This window comes from Salvelinus namaycush, chromosome 23, assembly GCF_016432855.1.
Source record: "Salvelinus namaycush isolate Seneca chromosome 23, SaNama_1.0, whole genome shotgun sequence".
Classification (NCBI taxonomy): Eukaryota; Metazoa; Chordata; class Actinopteri; order Salmoniformes; family Salmonidae; genus Salvelinus; species Salvelinus namaycush.
The window spans coordinates 40,774,315-40,796,150 of record NC_052329.1 but is presented as its reverse complement, the minus strand read 5'-3'; the positions used below and the strand labels follow the sequence as shown (position 1 = coordinate 40,796,150).

The following is a 21,836-nucleotide window of genomic DNA, read 5'->3' as shown; positions in this document are numbered from 1 at the left end:
TATGAGAATAGAAAGGTTCAGTACTTTTGTAAAGCATCACAGCACAGATGAAAAATATATGGCAAATAGAAATCCAAAATGGATGATGTTGAGAGATAGATGGGAGGGGTTGAATGGAGCTTAAGGGTGGGACTAATAACAAGATAACCAATGTAAAACATACGGGGTCTGTAAAATGTATATAGGTTCAGAAATGTTGTGAAATAGCACAGTTACAAATAGAAATCAAACTGGATGGACATCAGAAATAGAAGGACTAAAAACAAACAAAATATAACTATTGTAAAATAGATTGTGTCTGTAAAATGTGTATAAGATGTATAAACTGAAGGTAGAAGCCTAAGTGTTACTGTTTATTAGTTTACTCCAATTGGGGGAAGGGTGGTAGGGTTTGCGGGGAATAATACTGTTGATTTACTTAAAACAAAAACAAAAAATAACTAATTTGGAACTTAGGACGCCACGGAAGAAGTTGTTTAACGAGTTGCCATCTCCCAAATTAAACTCTAGATGATCTAAGTTACTTATTAATCATTACCTCATATCAGTCTCATTCTGAACAGTTTTAACCTTCTTGGATCTGCAAGAACCCCAACCTTGAGCATTATTTACTAGCTAACTAATTAATAACACAGAATACACATACACACTTACATGAGACAAAGGTCCCTAGTGGACTGACAAGATATGGCGGCTTATTACACAGAGATTTGGAGAATGGGGTGGGGAAAATAGAGATAGAGAAAAAGGGGACATTTATCGTGGATACATTCTAGGACTGTCCTCACATGAATCATATACCTTGCACACAAACCGCCGCCCGTTTGGAAAACAAATTATAATGAATGTATTTACGTGTTGAATGCCGTTCGTTCATCGTTTATCTCGGTCGGAACCAATCCCTCTCGGAAAGTTGTTTCAGTGAGCCTTTCCTTTGGGCCACTTGTACATGCTCTGATTGTCCACCAGAGGTCACAATGTCCTTCTTCTTAGTTGCCCGGTCTCCAATGGGCTGTTTCCTAAGAACAGCTACTTAGCCTTACCAGTGATTGTCTGAGAGGGGAGTTTTCTTCTCCTCTTCCTCGGGTAGATAGTCAAAGTTCCAAAACAACTTTACACGCACAGCTGCAGACCGACGGTGTCCTGGTCTGGTAAGTTCATTTTCTTCACCTCGTGTTGAGAGTTTCAGAGTTTCTAACCATTTCAATGTGTGGACCACGGTCTCACATCTTTCTGGTCTGATATGTTAATTCTTAGCCAGTCCTTTTAAGCACTCTGGTCAAAAAGGGCGGTTCCATCACACTGACATGCTTTTCTGACATCACTCGGGGCGTGGCTACTTAATGTGCAAAGGACATTAAAAAAAATGTGTCTCATTAGAAAACCAAAATCACATTCCTATCTTAACAAAAATAGTTGTTTTCACATCAGATTGGATGAAAACTTGATGGCTAAAGAGGTTTCCTTCCTAAGTTACAGTATTTGGTTCACACAGTTTTTAATAACATCACAAAATGACAAATAATATGACATTAATTTTCTACATCTACCCACTGACCATTTCCCACATTCGGGTGTTATAAATGTTGTTCCAAAGTTCGCTTTTTGGACGTTAGAGTTTTGGGATGGCAAAAGTCTTCTGGAGACAAAGGTATTCCTTTGGTTGATACAAAGAAGCCAAGAGAGTTCTTTGCTGCATACAATTTACAACCGGGCATGAGGTGTCACAAAACCCCCACATCAATCCCTCCTCCCCTCTGCGGGTGAGAGGGGTCTGGTAGAAGTTGATCCATTGAAAACCTGATTTTTAGATCCTCACAGGAGAGTCATGACAGCACACAGCCAAGACAATGCAGGAGTGGCTTCAGGACATGTCTCTGAATGTCCTTGAGTGGCCCAGCCAGAGCCAGACTTGAATCTGATCGAACATCTCTGGAGAGACCTGAAAATAGCTCTCCAGCAACGCTCCCCATCCAACTTGACAGAGCTTGAGAGGATCTGCAGAGAAGAATGGGAGGAACTCCCCAAATACAGTTGTGCCAAGCTTGTAGCATCATACCCAAGAAGACTCAAGGAAGTAATGGCTGCCAAAGGTGCTTCAACAAAGTACTGAGTAAAGAGTCTGAATACTTACGTAAGTGTGATTGTTTTTTGCAAAAATGTCTAAAACCTGTTTTTGCTTTGTCATTATTGGGTATTGTGTGTGTATATTGATGAGAGAATTATTACGATTTAACCCATTTTAGAATAAGGCTGTAACGTAGCAAAATGTGGAAAAAGTCAAGGGGTCTTAATACTTTCCAAATGCACTGTACATTCCCAAGACGATCTCTCTCGCTCGCTCTCTCGCTCGCTCTCTCGCTCTCTCTCTGTGTGTGTGTGCGTGTGACATTCAGTGTGACATTAAGGATCTCTCTCTCTGGGTCAGTAAATGTGACAGAATATCAGCAGCAGGTGTTGATGACTGCTCTGTTTCTTTCCCCACTCACTTTGTTTCTTTTCCCACTGACTGCATATTGTTCTTTCTCTTGGCCTCAGAGAGCCACAGGTTTGCTAAGTAAAGTGCTCCCACAGTCCACCGCTGCTACTGAAGACGCTGTGCAGAGAGGAGTCGTGGGGACAATGCGGAGGCTACTGAAAGTAATGCCAAGCATCATTTATTGCCTTTTTTATGATATTTCTTTTAGGTGATCACTGCCTGCCCGATTCAAGAGGCCTTTTCCCCTTCTTTCCCTTCCACAGCTTCTTGATAAAATTATAAATATGTGTTATATGGACTGATATAAAGTATTCTATATACTGTATATGGTGTGAAAGAAATCGTTTTATCTTGCCATGCAGGGATCAGGGAAGACCACCACTAAATATTTGATCAAGACCCTCACAGTGTGCACGGCAATCAGTCAAACGGCTCAGGAGGAGTGGGTGAAATGTGATAAAAGTAAGATGCATGTATGATGCATTGGTGTTGGTTTTTGAACTAGTGTGTTATGTGAAAGATGCTAAATAACAAAAACAGATATTGTATTATAAGATGTGTGCTCACACATGCGTGTGTGCGTTGGTTTGTGTGTATGAGCGCGTCTGTTTTTATTTTGTTTGTATGTGCCTGTGTGTGTGTGTGCTTTAGTCTGTGAGTGTACGTGATTACATTGGGCAACTTTTATTCTGTCCTACTCATCAGGACTTCACACCCTGAGGAGGCTCCTGGGCCCCAGCAGGGAGGAGGCAGTGGCAGGGAACGCTGCCCTGTGCCTGGGCCACTGCCTGGGGGTGCGGGGGGCAGCCAGCAGCCTCCTGGGCACCGACACTGTCCTGCTCCTGCTCCGCCATGCTGCGGGCGACGCCAAGAGAAGTGCTGTGCAGCAAAATTCTGCCATCGCTCTGGGGAAGCTGTGTAAAGCAGAGCCCAGGTAATTGCTGTGTTAATTAATCACAGGTGCACGTATGCTTACACACACACGCACCCATATACACACACATGCAGGCACATGCACCCACACACACTCCTCAACATCTCAGCTCTTACACTGGCATAACGCAGTTATTTATATTTGAGAACCTTATCTTCCATACATTCCTAAAAAAATATATATTTTTTACTCCATACATTTTGGAGACACCCAAAAGTACTCGTTACATTTTGAATGCTTAGCAGGACAGGAACATGGTCCAATTCACGCACTTATGAAGAGAACATCACTGGTCATCCCTACTGCCTCTGACCTGGCGGACTTACTAAACACAAATGCTTTGTTTGTAAATTATGTCTGCATGTTGTGCTGTGCCCCTGGCTATCAGTACATTTTTAAAATGTGCCATCTGGTTTGCTTAATATAAGCCATTTGAAATGATTTATACTTTTACTTTTGATACTTAAATATATTTAAAACCAAATACTTTTAGACTTTTACTCAAGTAGTATTTTACTGGGTGAGTTTGACTTTTACAGTGGGGCAAAAAAGTATTTAGTCAGCCACCAATTGTGCAAGTTCTCCCACTTAAAAATATGAGAGAGGCCTGTAATTTTCATCATAGGTACACTTCAACTATGACAGACAAAATGAGGGAAAAAAATCCAGAAAATCACATTGTAGGATTTTTTATGAATTTATTAGCAAATTATGGTGGAAAATAAGTATTTGGTCACCTACAAACAAGCAAGATTTCTGGCTCTCACAGACCTGTAACTTCTTCTTTAAGAGGCTCCTCTGTCCTCCACTCGTTACCTGTATTAATGGCACCTGTTTGAACTTGTTATCAGTATAAAAGACACCTGTCACCTGTCAGTATCTGGAATATACAGTACTAGTCAAAAGGTTGGACACACCTACTCATTCAAGGGTTTTTCTTTATTTTCAACTATTTTCAACATTGTAGAATAATTGTGAAGACATCACAACTATGAAATAACACATATGGAATCATGTAGTAACCAAAAAAGTGTTAAACAAATCAAAATATATTTTATATTTGAAATTCTTCAAAGTAGCCACCCTTTGCCTTCATGACAGCTTTGCACACTCCTGGCATTCTCTCAAACAGCTTCACCTGGAATGATTTTCCAAAAGTCTTGAAGGAGTTCCTACATATGCTGAGCACTTGTTGGCTGCTTTTCCTTCACTCTGCGGTCCAACTCATCCCAAACCATCTCAATTGGGCTGAGGTCGGGTGATTGTGGAAGCCAGGTCATCTGATGCAGCACTCCATCACTCTCATTATTGGTCAAATAGCCCTTACACAGCCTGGAGGTGTGTTGGGTCATTGTCCTGTTGAAAAATGATAGTACCACTAAGCGCAAACCAGATGGGATTGAGTATCGCTGCAGAATGCTGTGGTAGCCATGCTAGTGTGTGCCTTGAATTCTAAATAAATCACTGACAATGTCACCAGCAATGCACCCCCACACCATCACACCTCTTTCTCCATGCTTCACGGTGGGAAATACACATGCATAGATCATCCGTTCACATGCATAGATCATCCGTTCACCTACTCTACATCTCACACAGTGGTTGGAACCAAAAATCTGTAATTTGGACTCATCAGACCAAAGGACAGATTTCCACCTGTCTATTGTCCATTGCTCGTGTTTCTTGGCCCAAGCAAGTCTCTTATTGGTGTCCTTTAGTAGTGGTTTCTTTGCAGCAATTCGACAATGAAGGCCTGATTCACGCAGTCTCCTCTGCAATTTCTGAGCCTGGTAACTCTAATGAACTTATCCTCTGCAGCAGAGGTAACTCTGGGTCTTCCTTTCCTGTGGTGGTCCTCATGTGAGCCAGTTTCATCATAGCGCTTGTTGGTTCTTTACATTTTCTGCATTGACTGACCTTCATGTCTTAAAGCAATGATGGACTGTCGCTTCTCTTTGCTTATTTGAGCTGTTCTTGCCATAATATGGACTTGGTATTTTACCAAATAGGGCTATCTTCTGTATACCACCCCTACCTTGTCACAACACAACTGATTGGCTGAAACGCATTAAGAAGGAAAGAAATTCCACAAATGTAATTTTAACAAGGCACACCTATCAATAGTAATGCATTCCAGGTGACTACCTCATGAAGCTGGTTGAGAGAATGCCAAAGTGTGCAAAGCTGTCATCAAGGCAAAGGGTGACTACTTTGAAGAATCAAAAATATTTTTGTTGAACACTTTTTTGGTTACTACATAATTCCATATGTGTTATTTTGTTTGATGTCTTCACTATTATTTCCACAATGTAGAAAATAGTAAAAAATAAAGAAAAACCCTTGAATGAGGAGGTGTGCTTCCAAACTTTTGACTGGTACTGTATGTATAATGTTTTTTTATAGACGGTACGGACAGTATATTCATAGAGAACGTGTTTACAGCAGTTCTTATATAGGTGTTCCCAATGTTTTGGACACTTAGACTCAGTATACATATGGAGTGGGTAAAACAGTATATAAATATTAAAGTGATCAGTGTTCAATGACTCTATGTACATAGGGCAGCAGTCTCTAAGGATCAGGGCAGGGTACTGGGTGGAGGCTGGTTAGGGGTGACTGTTTAACAGTCTGATGGCCTGGAGATAGAAGCTATTGTCTTTGGTTCCCAGATTTGATGCACCTGTACTGTCTCTGCCTTCTAGATGGTAGTGGGGTGGACAGGCCATAGCTCGGGTGACTGAGGTCTTTGATGGGCTTCTTGGCCTACCTTTTCCCCCGGTGCTGTAGATGTCCTGGAGGGTAGGCTGTGTGCACCCAGTGATGTGTTGGGCTGACCGCAGCACCCTCTGGAGAGCACTGCAGATGCGGGCGGTGTAGCTGCCCTACCAGGTGGTGATACAGCCCAGAATGTTCTTGATGGTGCATCTGTAGAAGTCTTAGGGGCCAAGCTGTATTTCTTCAGCCTCCTGAGGTTGAAGAGGTGCTATTGTGCCTTCTTCACCATGCTGTCGGTGTGGAGGGACCATTTCAGGTCCTCAGTGATGTGCACGCCACGGAACTTGAATCTTTTGACCCTCTCGACTGGGGGAATGCTCTCTCTGCTTTCTCCTTATTTGTTGATGTTGAGGGAGAGGTTATTTCCCTGGCACCACTCCGCCAGGGCTCTCACCTTCTCGCTGTAGGCTGTCTAGTCGTTGTTGGTAATCAGTCCTATCACTGTTGTGTCGTCAGCAAACTTGATGATTGAGTTGGCGATGTGAGTGGCCAATCAGTCATGGGTCAGGAAGTCTAGGACCCAGTTGCACAGGGCGAGGTTCAGACCCAGGGCCCTGAGCTTAGTGATGCGCTTTGGAGGGCACTATGGTTTTGAATACTCAGCTGTAGTCAATGAACAGCATTCTTACATAGGTATTTATTTTGTCCAGGTGGGATAGGGCAGTGTGCAGTGCAATGGCGATTGCGTCATCCATGGGTCTGTTGGGGCGGTATGCAAATTGTAGTGGGTCTAGGGTGTCGGGTAAAGTGGAGGTGATATGATCCTTAACTAGCTTCTCAAAACACTTCATGATGACAGAATTGAGTGCTACGATAGTCATTTCGTTCAGTTACTTTTGCTTTCTTGGGTACAGGAACAATGGTGGACATCTTGAAGCAAGTGGGGACAACAGACTGGGATATGAAGAGATTGAATATGTCCGTAAACACTCCAGCCAGCTGGTCTGCACATGGTCCGGGGACGCGGTTTGGGATGCCGCCTGGGCCGGCAGCCTTGCAAGGGTTAACGCCTAAACGACTTAGTCACGTCGGCCATGGAGAATGAGAGCACACAGTTCTCGCGAGAAGCAGTTTGATGTTGTTTTCCTCAAAGCAGGCAAAGAAGGTGTTTAGCGTGTCTGGCTGGTTTTCCCTTTATAATCCATGATTGTCTGGTGTCCCTGCTACATATGTCTCGTATCTGAGACTTTGAACTGCGACTCCACTTTGTACATTGAATGTCGTTTTGCCTCTTTGCCTTACGGAGGTCATAGCTGGTCTGTTTGTACACGTCCATGTTCCCAGTCGCCTTGCTATGGTTAAATGCAGTGGTTTGCGCTTTCAGTTTTGCTCAAATGTTGCCATCTATCCACGTTTTTTTGGTTTGGATAAGTTCTAATCGAACAAAGTCACTGAGTCCGTGTATACGTCGATACTATTTCTGGAACATTTCCCAGTCCGCGTAATCAAAACAATCTAGAAGAATATATTCCCGATTGGTCAGACCAACGTTGAACAATCCTTACCACAGGTGCTTCCTGCTTAAGTTTTTGCCTATGGTTGGAGAAGAGCAGAATGGAGGTGTAATATGATTTGCCAAAGGGAGGGCAGAGGAGGGCCTTGTAGTCGTCCCGGAAGGGAGAGTAGCAATGATCCAGAGTCCTCGATGCGCGTGTAGCACAATAGATGTGTTGATAGAATTTCTGTAGCATTTTCCTCAGATTTCCTTTATGTATCCATGGTGCTGAAATTGTGAAATGTCTATGCGGCTGCCTAACGAATTGACGATAGGCTTTCTGTGGTGCCATGGCACGTAGCCATAGCTTTACTTTAGCTAATGTATAAATGTTTATTGGGAGGCCAATTTGGTCGTCATTTTGTCATGTTAAGTCTAACATTTCACAAAGTTATACACACGAAGCTATGCTGCCATTTAGACAGCTGGCTGGCAGGAATAATGTAATTACTTGTAATTTAAAGTTGGAAATTCAAACATTGACGATTGTAAAATACATTTTCGATGCAACAGCATACCAATGAGCTACAGTACCAAAATACTTTTTTGAATATACAACTGTCCTGTATAGCCTATCTGACCCTGCATGACATGAGCCATCCCCACACTCTCTCCCAGCTTTGATAGAACGTTGTTGTGGGTAGAACCAGTCTATTAATCCCAAATTATAGTCAGTCCACCCTCAAAAACACTTGCTTACCAGGGATTGTTTTATTATGCAGTATAGCCTACTATCTACAGCTAGGCTATATATTGTATGTGGCTCCTAATGAACTGCTTTTAATAAACCTTCAGAAAAATCACACATCAAATAGCCTAACAATGAGGGAAAAAGTAGTCGACTTTAGGATAAATTCAGCCGCTATTTATTGTTGAACTCAACAGGTTTCAAGGTAAATTAGATGAAATCGAACTTCAGAGACTTCTCTGGTCCTTCTCTGGACCTCTAGTACCCCCCCCCCCCCCCCCCCCCCCCCCCCCCACACACACACACACATCTGCATACACACACAGCCCACCCATCTCTACCTATGTATTTAACCATCCAAGTCTTCCTCCTGAAAAGACCCTATCTCTGGCACAACCTCTTCCAGGTCCTAATACTTATAATAATATGATTAGTATGTGCTAAAGAGCAAGGATTTTATTGTTACTAAAGCCAATTCTAAAGTATAGTTTCACCAGGTCATCTAATGAAGGTATTTTAACGGTGGCGCGCACACAGCAACAGGGAGCCATTCTCAAAATAAAATGTTGGGTTTATTCTCAAAATATTGTCACTTTATTCTTGAGATATTGCCACTTTATTTTCAAAATATTGTCACTTTATTCACACTATTTTATTTAGACTTTATTCTCAGGATATTTCAGGTTTTTAAAGTACTCTCCGTGCCCCCCCCAAAAAATCCAAGTACTCTTTTTTTTAAATTCACTTTGCCCTAATACTCTTACGTACAGGGTGGCTCATTCCTTATGCTGTTCTGTTCTCGTTTGCCTGCAAATACTGTGAGTGGAAATAAGCGAGTAAGTATCCCTTATTTGTAATAAATATAATTTATTTAGGATAACATTTTAAACAGAACTCTATCTTGTTTAAAACACAATTGAACAACATAACTTAATACTGAATGTACACACAATACCTCATAATGTCAAACTGGAATTATGTTTTTAGACATTTTAACAAAATGCATTAAAAATGAAAAGCTGAAATGTGAATTGAGTTCAACCCCTTTCTTATTTCCTTTTATTTTTTTAAACCTTTATGTAACTAGGCAAGTCAGTTAAGAACAAATTCTTAATTACAATGACGGCCTACCCGGGGAACAGTGGGTTAACTGCCTTGTTCAGGGGCAGAACGACAGATTTTTACCTTGTTCGCTCAGGGATTCGATCCAGCAACCTTTCGGTTACTGGCCATACGCTCTAACCTTATGGCAAGCCTAAATATGTTCAGGAGTAAAAATGTGCTTAACAAGTCACATAATAATGTGCATGGACTCACTCTGTATGCAATAAGAGTGTTTAACATGACTTTTTAATGACTATCTCATCTCTGTACACCACACATACAATTATATGTAAGGTTCCTCATTCGAGCAGGGAATTTCAAACACAGATTCAACCACAAAGACCAGGGAGGTTTTCCAATGCCTCACAAAGAAGGGCCTTATTGGTAATAAAAAAAAGCAGATATTGAATATCCCTTTGAGCATGGTGTGTCACGCCCTAATCTGTTTCACCTGTCCTTGTATTTTGTCTCCACCACCCTCCAGGTGTCACCCATCTTCCCCATTATCCCCTCTGTATTTAGACCTGTGTTTTCTGTCTGTTGCCAGTTCGTCTTGTTTGTTCAAGCCTACCAGCACTTTGTCTCAGCTCCTGTTTTTCCCTAGTCTCTCTTTTTCTCATCCTGGTTTTTGACCTTGGCCTGTCCTGACCCTGTACCCGCCCGGCTGACCACTGCCTGTCTCTGACCCTGAGCCTGCCTGCCGTCCTGTACCTTTGCGCCACCTCTGGATTACCAACCTCTGCCTGACCTGACCCTGAGCCTGCTTGCCGTCCTGTACCTTGGCCACTGCTCTGGATTATCGACCCCTGCCTGCCTTAACCTGTCGTTTGCCTGCCCCTGTGGTTACATACACATTGTTACTTCACACAGTCTGCACTTGGGTCTTACCTTGATTCCTAATAGTACGAACTGGCCATGACTGACCCAGCAGACTTGGACCAGCTCCGCTACGCCATCTCCTCCCAAGGAGCCACCATTGTTACACACTAGGAGATGCTTCGTGGTCTGATGGAAGGGTTCCAGGACGTGGCCGAACGTCACGACCTAGCATTGTACGCTTTGTGGGAGCAATTCAGTGTGCTGTCTACTAGGCAGCCTACCACGATGGTAACCTCCCAGCCCCTCAGTAACCCGGCTGGTAGCAGCGCCGTCACCCCGGTTTCCCGGGAACCCCGCTTACCTCCCCCGGAGCGCTACGATGGAGATTCCAGAACCTGCCGGGCCTTTCTCTCCCAGTGCTCCCTCGTTTATCGAGCTGCAGCCTTCTTCGTTCCCCTCGGACCGCTCGAAGATAGCGTACATTGTTATGGTGATGTCCAGGAGGGCACTTGCCTGGGCCACGGCGGTGTGGGAGCAACAGTCTGCCGTCAGCCTCAGTCTGGAGGTATTCGTGGTGGAGGTGAGAAAGGTTTTTGAGACTCCGGTGTCCGGGAGAGAGGCTGCCCGGAAGTTACTCCAGCTTTGGCAGGGCTCCCTCAGTGTGGCAGACTATGCGGTGGAGTTCCGCACGCTGGAACCTGGAAGCGCTGTTCAACACATTCCTGCACGGATTATCGGCGGGGGTAATGGATGAGCTTGCAGCCCAGGAACTACCGACGGAGCTCGACTCACTCATCGCCTTAACCATCCGGGTCGATGGATGGTTACGGGAACGTAGGAGGGAGAAGGGGTCTGATTGCGGTCCCAATCGCTCACTCAAGGATCCCACCTTGCATCTGATGAACTCCGGAAGTCCCTGATAGGTTCTGAGCTTACCCGAGTTCCTCCAAGAGCCTCCGAAAACTGCCGAGTTGCCTCTTCCCGAGCCGATGCAGCTCGGCAGGGCTAGGCTGCCTCCAGCCGAACACGTACGCAGACTGAACACTCAAAGTTGTCTTTATTGTGGTTCTGTCGGTCATTATGTGTCTACCTGTCCCTTCAAGAGACCCAGCTCATTCGTTGGAGTGTGTACTCTGGTGGGTCTTAAAGATAATTGTTCTTCTCCCCTTACTCGCCCCACTTCTCCATGCCACCCTGCTGTGGGGTGACCAGTCCAAGTCTCTCCAGGTACTCATCAACTCGGGGTCCGATGTGAGTCTAATGGACGTGGTTACATAAACATTGTTACTTCACACGGTCTGCACTTCAATACACCCAGTGACTACAAAGATACAGGTGTCCTTCCTAACTCAGTTGCCAGAGAGGAAGGAAACCGCTCAGAAATTTCACCATGGCCAATGGTGACTTTAAAACAGTTACAGTTTAATGGCTGTGATAGTAGAAAACTGAGGATGGATCAACAACATTGTAGTTACTCCACCTAACTAACCTAAATGACAGAGTGAAAAGAAGGAAGCCTGTACAGAATAAAAATATTCCAAAATATGCATCCTGTTTGCAATAAGGCACTTAAGTAATACTACAAAAAATGTGGCAAAGAAATTAACTTTTTGTCCTGATTACAAAAAGCAAATCCAAAACATCACTGAGTACTGCTCTTCATATTTTCAAGCATGGTGGTGGCTGCATCATGTTATGAGTATGCTTGTCATCGGTAAGGTCTAGGGAGTTTCATAGCATAAAAAGAAACAGAATACAGTTATAAGCACAGGCAAAATCCTAGAGGAAAACATGGTTTAGTCTGCTTTCCTACAGACACTGCAAAAAAATTCCCAAAGAAGGACCTTTATGTCCTGAATAAAAAGCGTACAATTTTGACTTCAATCGGCTTGAACATCTATGGCAAGACTTGAAAATGGCTATCTAGCAATGATCAACAACCAACTTGACAGAGCATGGAGAATTTTGTGAATAGAATAATGTGCAAATATTGTACAATCCAGTTGTGCAAAGCTCTTAGGACCCAGGAAGACTCACCACTGTAATCACTGCCAAAGGTGATTCTAACATTTCTGTATTTCATTCTCAGTTTTTTTTTAAACATGTGTTCTCTTTGTCACTCTTTTGACTTCCCATGACAACATCCAATTCAGGGGAGAGAAAAGAATAGAATAGGTTCACCCAAAGGTCAACCTAGAGGGACATCATTTTGTTTTCTTACATGAATCTTGTCTGTTTTTGTTTCTAGGCATATGGCAAAACTCAGAGAACTTCACGGATTGGAGATACTCCACTCCTGTATGAAGCTGATCACATGAGTCTCTCCAACCCACCCCAAAAAAGGCTCCCAGTCTTTTTATATCCCTTTCTTGTGTGTGAAAATAAAGTTCACATATGCCATTTGGAAATGACACCTTTCATTCAGCGTATCACGCTTAACATATCCCGAGGCGGAATTTTTTTAAAGTAGCTGTTTCTTAAGCCTTTTTTATTGTAGCACGGTTTTATATTCCATGTACCCCCCTGTGTTCTGTTGTGTATTATGACAGGTTGCCCAAGGACAATGTAGCTATGGTTTTTAATTTTCTGTTATGAAACACTAACTAGTAAATGAAAAAGTTCCTCCCTCCCAGCTGGCGTAATATTTAATATGTAAAGTTTAACTTCAAACAGCGTTTAAGATGTTCGGATAGCTAAGTAGAGTGCACTCTATTAAAAAAGTCATTATTTTAAATTGGATTTAGTTGTTCTTTGCATTTTGTACACAAACAAGGTCATAAACATTAGCAAAGTGTTCAGTTACGTCAAGTTGGCTAGTTCACCCTCTGAATGGCACACATACTGTACACAATCCATGTCTCAATTGTCTCCAGGCTTAAAAATCCTTCTTTAACATGTCTCCTCCCCTTCATCTACACTGATTGGAGTGGATTTAACAGGTGACATCAATAAGGGATCATAGCTTTCACCTGGATTCACCTGGTCAGTCTGTCTTGGAAAAAGGTGTTCCTAAAGTTTTGTACACTCAGTGTACGTCACTCAGCCATTTCCTAACATACAGTGGGGTTAAAAATTATTGGCACCCTTGATAAAGAGAAGCAAAAAATACTTTATCAAATAAATCATACAAATACTGAGCTATTTTGTATTCTCAATTTAAAAAAATATTGAGAATATTATTTTATACTAATACAATTGCTCAGAGAAAGATTTTGTTTAACATGTAATATTTGTATTCTCAAAAAGATAGGGGAGAACATTGTCACTGCTAAGTTTAGTATTTAGTCATTTTTATTATAAATTGAGAATAGAATATGTTTCTTTTGTCACGAATCCCGCTTCCTGAGTCTGGGTTTGCCTGTGTGTCTGTCCTGGAGTGTGTTTCAGGTGTCCTGGAACGCACCCTGTCTGGTTGCCGGGCGAATTAGCTTGTTGGGAGATTGATGTTCACCCGCACCTGTGTCCCATCAGTATTCTGCACACCTGTCCTGATCATCATCTCTCCCCTTCAAAAGCTCTGACCTGACTTCCATTCCCTGCCGGATCGTTAGCCATGAACAGTATGTTGTGCCATAGTACCAGACTCAAGTTGGATAGTATTTGTTTTGTTGTTTTTGTTTACGTATTGCTTGCCTTGAACTTACCACCGTTTGTTTTGCCTTCAGTTACTCACCCGGATCATTCACCCCATTCCCGCCTGGTTGACGGAGGATTCCGCTACTCCATTGGATTCACCTATTTCCTCTCATCAATTCACCACCGCTGCCCGCTACGCCATCTGGATATATCTACCCTTTCACATTTAATTGTAAATAAATACTCACCTTCTTCCTACGCTCCTTGTCCTGGTCTGCTTCTGGGTTCGATCTTGAAAGAACGTGACAGAACGATCCGGCCAGTGATGAACCCAGCGGACCTGGACTCCGTTTGCCATGCAATCACCCAGCAGGAGAAGATGTTGGGACAACACAAGACGGCGCTACACGAGATAGCGGGTTCGATCCGAAACTTATCAGATAGATTAACGAGTATCCAGGATCAGCTCAGGTTGCCGGTGGATCATCTACCACCTGTTTCACCCATATCACCTGCCGATTCGGGAGCGGGTTCCTTCCGTGAGCCCAAGGTTCCGACACCGGATAAGTACGAGGGAGATCTGGGAGGATGCCGTTCATTTCTTTTGCAATGTGGGTTAGTTTTTGATCTGCAGCCCTACTCTTACGCCACAGATAAGGCTAGGATAGCTTTTGTTATTGAGCTGCTGCGTGGTAGAGCTCTTGAATGGGCTTCAGCTGTTTGGGAACGACGGGACACCTGCATGACGTCATACCAGGGGTTCACGGCAGAGATGAGAAAGCTTTTTGACCATCCAGTCCGAGGTAAGGACGCAGCTAAACGTTTGTTCTCTCTTCGCCAAGGAACTCTCAGTGTGGCAGACTTTGTGATAGAATTCAGGACATTGGCTGTGGAGAGTGGTTGGAATGAGGAATCACTACAAGCGGTTTTTTACCAGGGGTTGTCGGAGCAACTCAAGGACGAGCTGATCTCCTATCCAGAGCCTAGTGACCTAGATAGTTTGGTCACCTTAGCTATCCGGGTAGATAATAGAGTCCGAGAGAGAAGGAGGGAGAAGAAGTGTGGTAGTTCGGGACATTACATCTCCGTTTTTCCTCAGCGCCCGTTAAACTGCTCGGCTCGTTAAGTTTGGGAGGTTTGTTAGCGAGCCAGTTTCAACCTCTTAAGAGTCCTGTCAGACCTCGTTTCCCTGCTACCCTCATAAATAAGGATCAGAGTTTAGCGATTAACGCTTTCATCGATTCAGGTGCCGATGACAGCTTCATTGATGCCGACTTAGTGGAACAGCTGGGGCTTTCCAAGGAGCAATTACCGGAAGCCATTGAAGCAACCACTCTGAACGGCAGTGTTCTGGCACGGATCACTATGAGGACTGAACCGGTTAAGATGTTGTTGTCGGGGAATCATTCAGAGGTTATTTCTTTTTTCATTTTGCCTTCCCCCCATGTACCTCTGGTTCTTGGATACCCCTGGCTAAAGGAACACAATCCCTCGTTCGATTGGGTGACTGGAAAGGTAACTAGTTGGAGCATTGAGTGCCATGCTAACTGCCTCAGGACTGCCTGTTCTCATGCTGTCCCCAGTCGGGTCTTTGAGTCTGCTTCTCCTGATTTGTCCCTGGTTCCTGAAACATATCACGAGTTGGGTGAGGTGTTCAGTAAGCAGAAAGCTCAGTCACTTCCTCCTCACCGACCTTATGATTGTACAATTAAGCTGTTCCCTGGAGCTGCCTTTCCCAAGGGGCGGTTATACAGTATTTCTCGACCTGAGCGGGAAGCCCTGGAAACCTACATAAAGGAGTCTCTTGCTGCAGGTCTCATTCGTCCCTCGTCATCACCCCTGGGAGCTGGATTTTTTTTTGTGAGTAAGAAGGATGGCTCTCTTCGACCGTGTATTGATTATCGGGGGTTGAATGATATTACGGTCAAGAACAAGTACCCCTTGCCCTTGATGAGCTCCGCTTTCGATTCTTTACAGGGTGCTACTGTGTTTACGAAGCTTGATCTACGCAATGCGTATCATCTGGTTCGGATCAAGGAGGGGGACGAGTGGTTGACTGGATTCAATACACCTATGGGACATTTCGAGTACCTGGTGATGCCGTTTGGACTTTCCAACGCTCCAGCAGTGTTCCAATGTTTGGTGAATGACGTGCTGAGGGATATGATCGGTCTGTTTGTGTTCGTTTACCTGGATGACATCCTGATTTTCTCCAAGGAGCTTTCCAGCCACATCCAGCATGTTAAGCAGGTCCTGCAGCGGTTATTGGAGAACCGTCTGTTTGTGAAGGCAGAGAAGTGTGATTTTCACGCCCACACTACATCCTTTCTCGGGTACATCATCTCCAGGGGAGAGATCAAGATGGACCAAGAGAAGGTTCGGGCGGTTCGGGATTGGGTCCAGCCCGGTACGAGATTGCAGCTCCAGAGATTCCTGGGGTTTGCGAACTTCTATCGGAGGTTTATCCGTGATTACAGCCGGGTGGCCGCCCCATTAACTGCTCTGACGTCTTGCACCAGAAGGTTCTGTTGGACTCCTGAGGCAGACCGAGCATTTCTGGATTTGAAGAGTCGATTCACCAACGCCCCGATTCTCTCTCAACCTGACACTTCCCGTCAGTTTGTTGTTGAAGTGGACGCGTCTGATGTGGGGGTGGGCGCCATCCTGTCCCAGCGTAGCTCCACTGACGGTAAACTCCATCCCTGCGCTTTCTACTCTTGTCGTCTTTCTCCAGCTGAAAGAAACTACGATGTGGGTAACCGGGAGCTTCTCGCTGTGAAGCTTGCCTTGGATGAGTGGCGTCACTGGTTGGAGGGAGCGGAGCAACCGTTTGTGGTCTGGACTGACCACAAGAATCTGGCTTACATGCAATCGGCTAAACGTCTCAACTCCCGTCAGGCCAGGTGGGCTTTGTTTTTTGGACGCTTCAATTTTTCCCTGACGTTCCGACCTGGGTCGAAGAACGGCAAGGCGGACGCCTTGTCCCGGATGTTCTCCAAGACGGAGGAGAGTGGGGCCAAGACTGAGACGATTCTTCCCCAGAATCTTGTCGTGGGAGCCGTTACATGGAGGATTGAGGAGGATGTGATGGCGGCCCTTCGGACGCAGCCCGGCCCTGGTAACGGTCCACCCGGTCGGTTGTTCGTGCCTGAGTCGGTCCGTTCTGCTGTTCTTCAGTGGTCCCACGCCAGCAAGATAGCTTGTCACCCTGGCGTTGCTCGGACTATGGCGCTACTGCGCAGACGATTTTGGTGGCCTGCCATGGGAGAAGATACCCAGAGGTTTGTTGCCGCATGTCCTGTGTGTGCTCAGAACAAAAGTACCAATCGGCCCAGCTCTGGGCTTCTTCACCCTCTACCTATTCCTCGGCGACCTTGGTCGCATCTGGCCCTGGATTTTGTCACGGGATTGCCCCCTTCTGTTGGGAACACGGTCATTCTGACCATTGTGGACAGATTCAGCAAGTTTGCTCATTTTGTTCCTCTCTCCAAGCTTCCATCGGCTACGGAGACGTCTGAGATCCTGGTTAGGGAGGTTTTCAGGGTCCACGGATTGCCCAGTGACATTGTTTCTGACCGTGGTCCTCAGTTTACCTCTGCTGTTTGGAGATCTTTCTGTTTGGCCATTGGAGCTACAGTCAGTCTCACTTCTGGATTTCATCCTCAATCTAATGGTCAGGCGGAGAGAGCCAACCAGAAGATGGAGTCCACGCTGCGTTGTCTTGTCTCTTCTGATCCTACCTCTTGGTCATCTCAATTACCCTGGGTCGAGTATGCCCATAATACCCTTCCGTCATCTGCCACTGGGATGTCCCCCTTCCAATGCCTGTACGGTTACCAACCTCCTTTGTTTCCTTCTCAGGAAAGGGATCTCTCGGTTCCCTCTGTCCAGACCCACATTCGTCGTTGCCACCGGACCTGGCATCGGGCCAGGAAGGCTCTCCTTAGAGTGTCTGACCGGTATCAGATCCAGGCGAATCGTCGCCGTATTCCTGCCCCAGCTTATACGGTCGGAGATAAGGTTTGGTTGGCTACACGGGATCTTCCTCTACGGACTGAGTCGAGAAAGTTGTCACCGAAGTTCATTGGTCCGTTCGTAGTGGAGAGAATCATTAATCCTGTTGTGGTTCGACTCAAGTTGCCTGCAACTCTTAGAGTACATCCCACCTTTCATGTCTCCTGCCTCAAGCCGGTTCACCTCAGTCCTCTGTTGCCCCCTCCTCCTCGTCCTCCTCCTCGGATGATCGGAGGTGGTCCTGTCTACACGGTGCGCCGCATCATGGACTCCAGACGGCGGGGTCGAGGGTACCAGTATTTAGTGGATTGGGAAGGATATGGTCCAGAGGAGATGAGTTGGATTCCTCGGCGTCAGATCCTGGATGACGACCTGCTTCGTGACTTCTACCGCCTCCACCCTGGCGCTCCAGGTAGTCCGCCCGGTGGCGTTCGTCGGAGGGGGGGTACTGTCACGAATCCCGCTTCCTGAGTCTGGGTTTGCCTGTGTGTCTGTCCTGGAGTGTGTTTCAGGTGTCCTGGAACGCACCCTGTCTGGTTGCCGGGCGAATTAGCTTGTTGGGAGATTGATGTTCACCCGCACCTGTGTCCCATCAGTATTCTGCACACCTGTCCTGATCATCTCTCCCCTTCAAAAGCTCTGACCTGACTTCCATTCCCTGCCGGATCGTTAGCCATGAACAGTATGTTGTGCCATAGTACCAGACTCAAGTTGGATAGTATTTGTTTTGTTGTTTTTGTTTACGTATTGCTTGCCTTGAACTTACCACCGTTTGTTTTGCCTTCAGTTACTCACCCGGATCATTCACCCCATTCCCGCCTGGTTGACGGAGGATTCCGCTACTCCATTGGATTCACCTATTTCCTCTCATCAATTCACCACCGCTGCCCGCTACGCCATCTGGATATATCTACCCTTTCACATTTAATTGTAAATAAATACTCACCTTCTTCCTACGCTCCTTGTCCTGGTCTGCTTCTGGGTTCGATCTTGAAAGAACGTGACATCTTTACATTATTGTGGATGCTACCATGATAACGAATAATACTGAATGAATTGTGAGTACTGATGAGTGAGAAAGTTCCAGAAGCACAAAGATCATACACCCAAGTCATGCTAACCTCTCACCATTAACAGTAATAGGGAGGTTAGCATGTCATGGCCTTATTATTTTTATACCTCTGTAAGTTTATCACTCATCAATGCCACAATACATGATTTACCATTCATTTCTATTGGGCACAAAATAATCTGAAACACAACCAAAACAAACTGCAAATGCATCCAACAAGTTTGTAGTCACAAGCTTGATGTATTCATTGTGTGCTAGGAATACTGGACCGAGTACTAAACTTTTGACTACTTTGACAACAGGGGTGCCAATGATTTTGACCCTTATGCTTTTGAGAAAAAAAATATTACTTGTTCAACAAACTGTCTTTATCTGAGCAATTGTATTCGTGTAAAATAACATCATTTTCCTAAATGTTTTGCTCATCTTTATCAAGGGTGCCTATCTTTTTGGAGGTGACTGTATATTAATCATGTGTGGAAATGGCTGAAATGCTCACACTTGACATTGATTTTAAAGAGCATTAACATACTGGATGTGTTTGGGGAAAATGGATTAGGATGATAGCGTATATTCCTGTGGTTTAGGGCTGTTCATGTGATTATAAGCCCTGGCACTGGGTACACAGCTTGAGGATATATATTCTATCTATGGCATGGAGGACCCCCTGCTCTAAATGGATCATTACACTGCATGCTTGTTAACAGCTTTGCATCACTGCCAATCATGTAAAGATTACAACCATGAGTTTAATTAAAAGGGCAATGTGTGTGTGTGCTTGTGTGCTTGTGTGCTTGTGTGTGTGTCTGGTTGTGTGTGTGTGTCTCGCTCTCTCTTTAATAATGCCATCTTAGAAATGGAGCAAAAGTAGGGAAAGTGATCCTAACATATCAGCCCCACGATGACTGAAGAGAGAGGAGACCTGGAGCTTGTTACTTGTTTACAGTACATGTCACCGAAATCTAATCCATGTATCAAAATGAAATGAGCCGAGGACAAAGCTCTCCGTATGTGATCACACTGGCTGTATATCTACAAAACTACAGCTCCCACCTGTGTTGGATTAATAGCAAGCAGGGTTTGCAAAGCAACACTTTTATTTGGAAGAATATTCACCTATTCTGGTATAAACAGGATGAGCAGTCATTTCTATTTAATGCTATTTGTTTTCATTCTCACAGGTATGTATTTGCTTTTTGTGTGCCTTTATATGATATATGTATGATTGATGATATGTTGGTGGGCTCCTTGCTGCTTGCTGCTTGTGGTTTTCCCTGCAAGGCAATGATGTTAAGCAAAAGATATTGGTAATAGTTCATGGTAATGGCTAAAGAGGGATTTTCACTGCAGCCGTTGTTCTGAGGTTACTAATAGGTTAACAGTAGACTAGTGTCCTTATTGGCAGATGAATCATGATATTGTCTCTGTTAAGGCTTGAATAATTGCTAGTTATTTGCTACAGTATACAACACATTCGGAATTTAGAGTGCATTCCAAATGAGTTTCTTATTAAAAACGTGACATAGTAATGAATATTGATCTGTTTGGGTCGACTTAATGAACCCAAGCTGGATATTTCGGCGTGCATGATTAAACATTTCTGCATTATGTTGATTGATATGAACCATTTTCATAGGAAATGATTTCCAAATCACGACAGCCAAAAGACGATTGACTCAGATTTATCTCCTTGTAGTGCAAGCTGAAAATGGAGACCTGCAAGGTTATCCCTATCCGTCACCGCCAGCAGCAGCAGAAGTTCCAGTCTCAATAGAGTCCGTGTCTAAAGAGCACAACAACAAAGGTCATGGTGGAGCAGTAACAATGCCCACAGAGAATAGCCACCTCCAGACTGTGGCTGTAAGTACATCCCCAGGGACAGATTTGTTCCATACGCCACATGAAAGGCACAATTTCACGAACGCCACAACTGCTGAAGATGCAATTGCTGCTTCGTCAACTGGAGGCTTTGTTTGGAAAGAGGACTCCGGTTTACCTATGCCAGCTGAGGCCACTGAAGCAAATCTCACATTGATCTCTAATTACGAAGCTGGATTTGAATCGGTGAAGAATGGCACCGTGATGCCTGTGGCTCATTTGTCCAAAGGCGTGGAGAAAGAAAAAGCCTCAGAATTGCTGCGTCACTCTCTACTTGTTTCCAGGAATCAAAGAATCGCTGAGTCTATCACTCTTATGTCCACACGACGGAGGCTGGGAGTACCTATGGTGACTGCCACCCGTCCTCACATAATTGATAACTGGGCCAAGTCAAATGACAATGAGGAAAAACGAGGCCAAGACGCAGATGAAAATGGGATTTTGGAATTGGAAAGAAACAAGTATCCATTGAGGGAGTCAGAATCCATCTTGCGTGACAGGAAGGAAGTCTCTTTGACTACGGAGCGCGTGATGACAAACATGTGTTTGAATTGCCTGCAAGAAAAAAGGCCATCGTCAACAGAAAAAATGGCTGTTCTGTCTGCGTTGTTCGACCGAGGCAGCTCACTCAGTCTTGGAGGAAATGGAAATATGCTTACTGTAAACTCCAGTCACCACAAGGCCTCAATGCCGAGCTCATTTGAAGTGACAACAAAGAAACAAGAGGACAAAACAGTAGTATTTGATGGTGCCAAAACATCCAAAAAGAGCACATTTGATTTCTCTGTAAATCTTTTGGATGGGCTAGATTATGAGTTCGTACCCCCCCTTTCCTCATTAGACTCTGAAATGAATCTCAGTAAAATCATGTTGAATGATTCATTTGCTAGTACATCTTTCTCAAACTCGGGAACGATTGAAGTCGAGGCGAACACAACCAGAACAGTGCTTCTCACTACAAAGGTGGAAAATATGACAGTTTCCAGATTGAGTGATATTAGC

General features: G+C 44.6%; 1 protein-coding gene across 1 annotated transcript in view; it reads left to right on the top strand.

The window, feature by feature from the left end:
* The window catches only part of ttc12 (tetratricopeptide repeat domain 12), a 41,978-nt gene extending 29,132 nt beyond the window's left edge, over positions 1–12,846 (top strand). Inside the window, 4 exon segments of the mRNA XM_038961890.1 lie at positions 2,539–2,640; positions 2,842–2,941; positions 3,185–3,413; positions 12,543–12,846. Coding sequence (XP_038817818.1) covers positions 2,539–2,640; positions 2,842–2,941; positions 3,185–3,413; positions 12,543–12,612 — 501 coding nt within the window. The 3' untranslated portion in view covers positions 12,613–12,846.
* Positions 12,847–21,836: the final 8,990 nt, after the last annotated feature.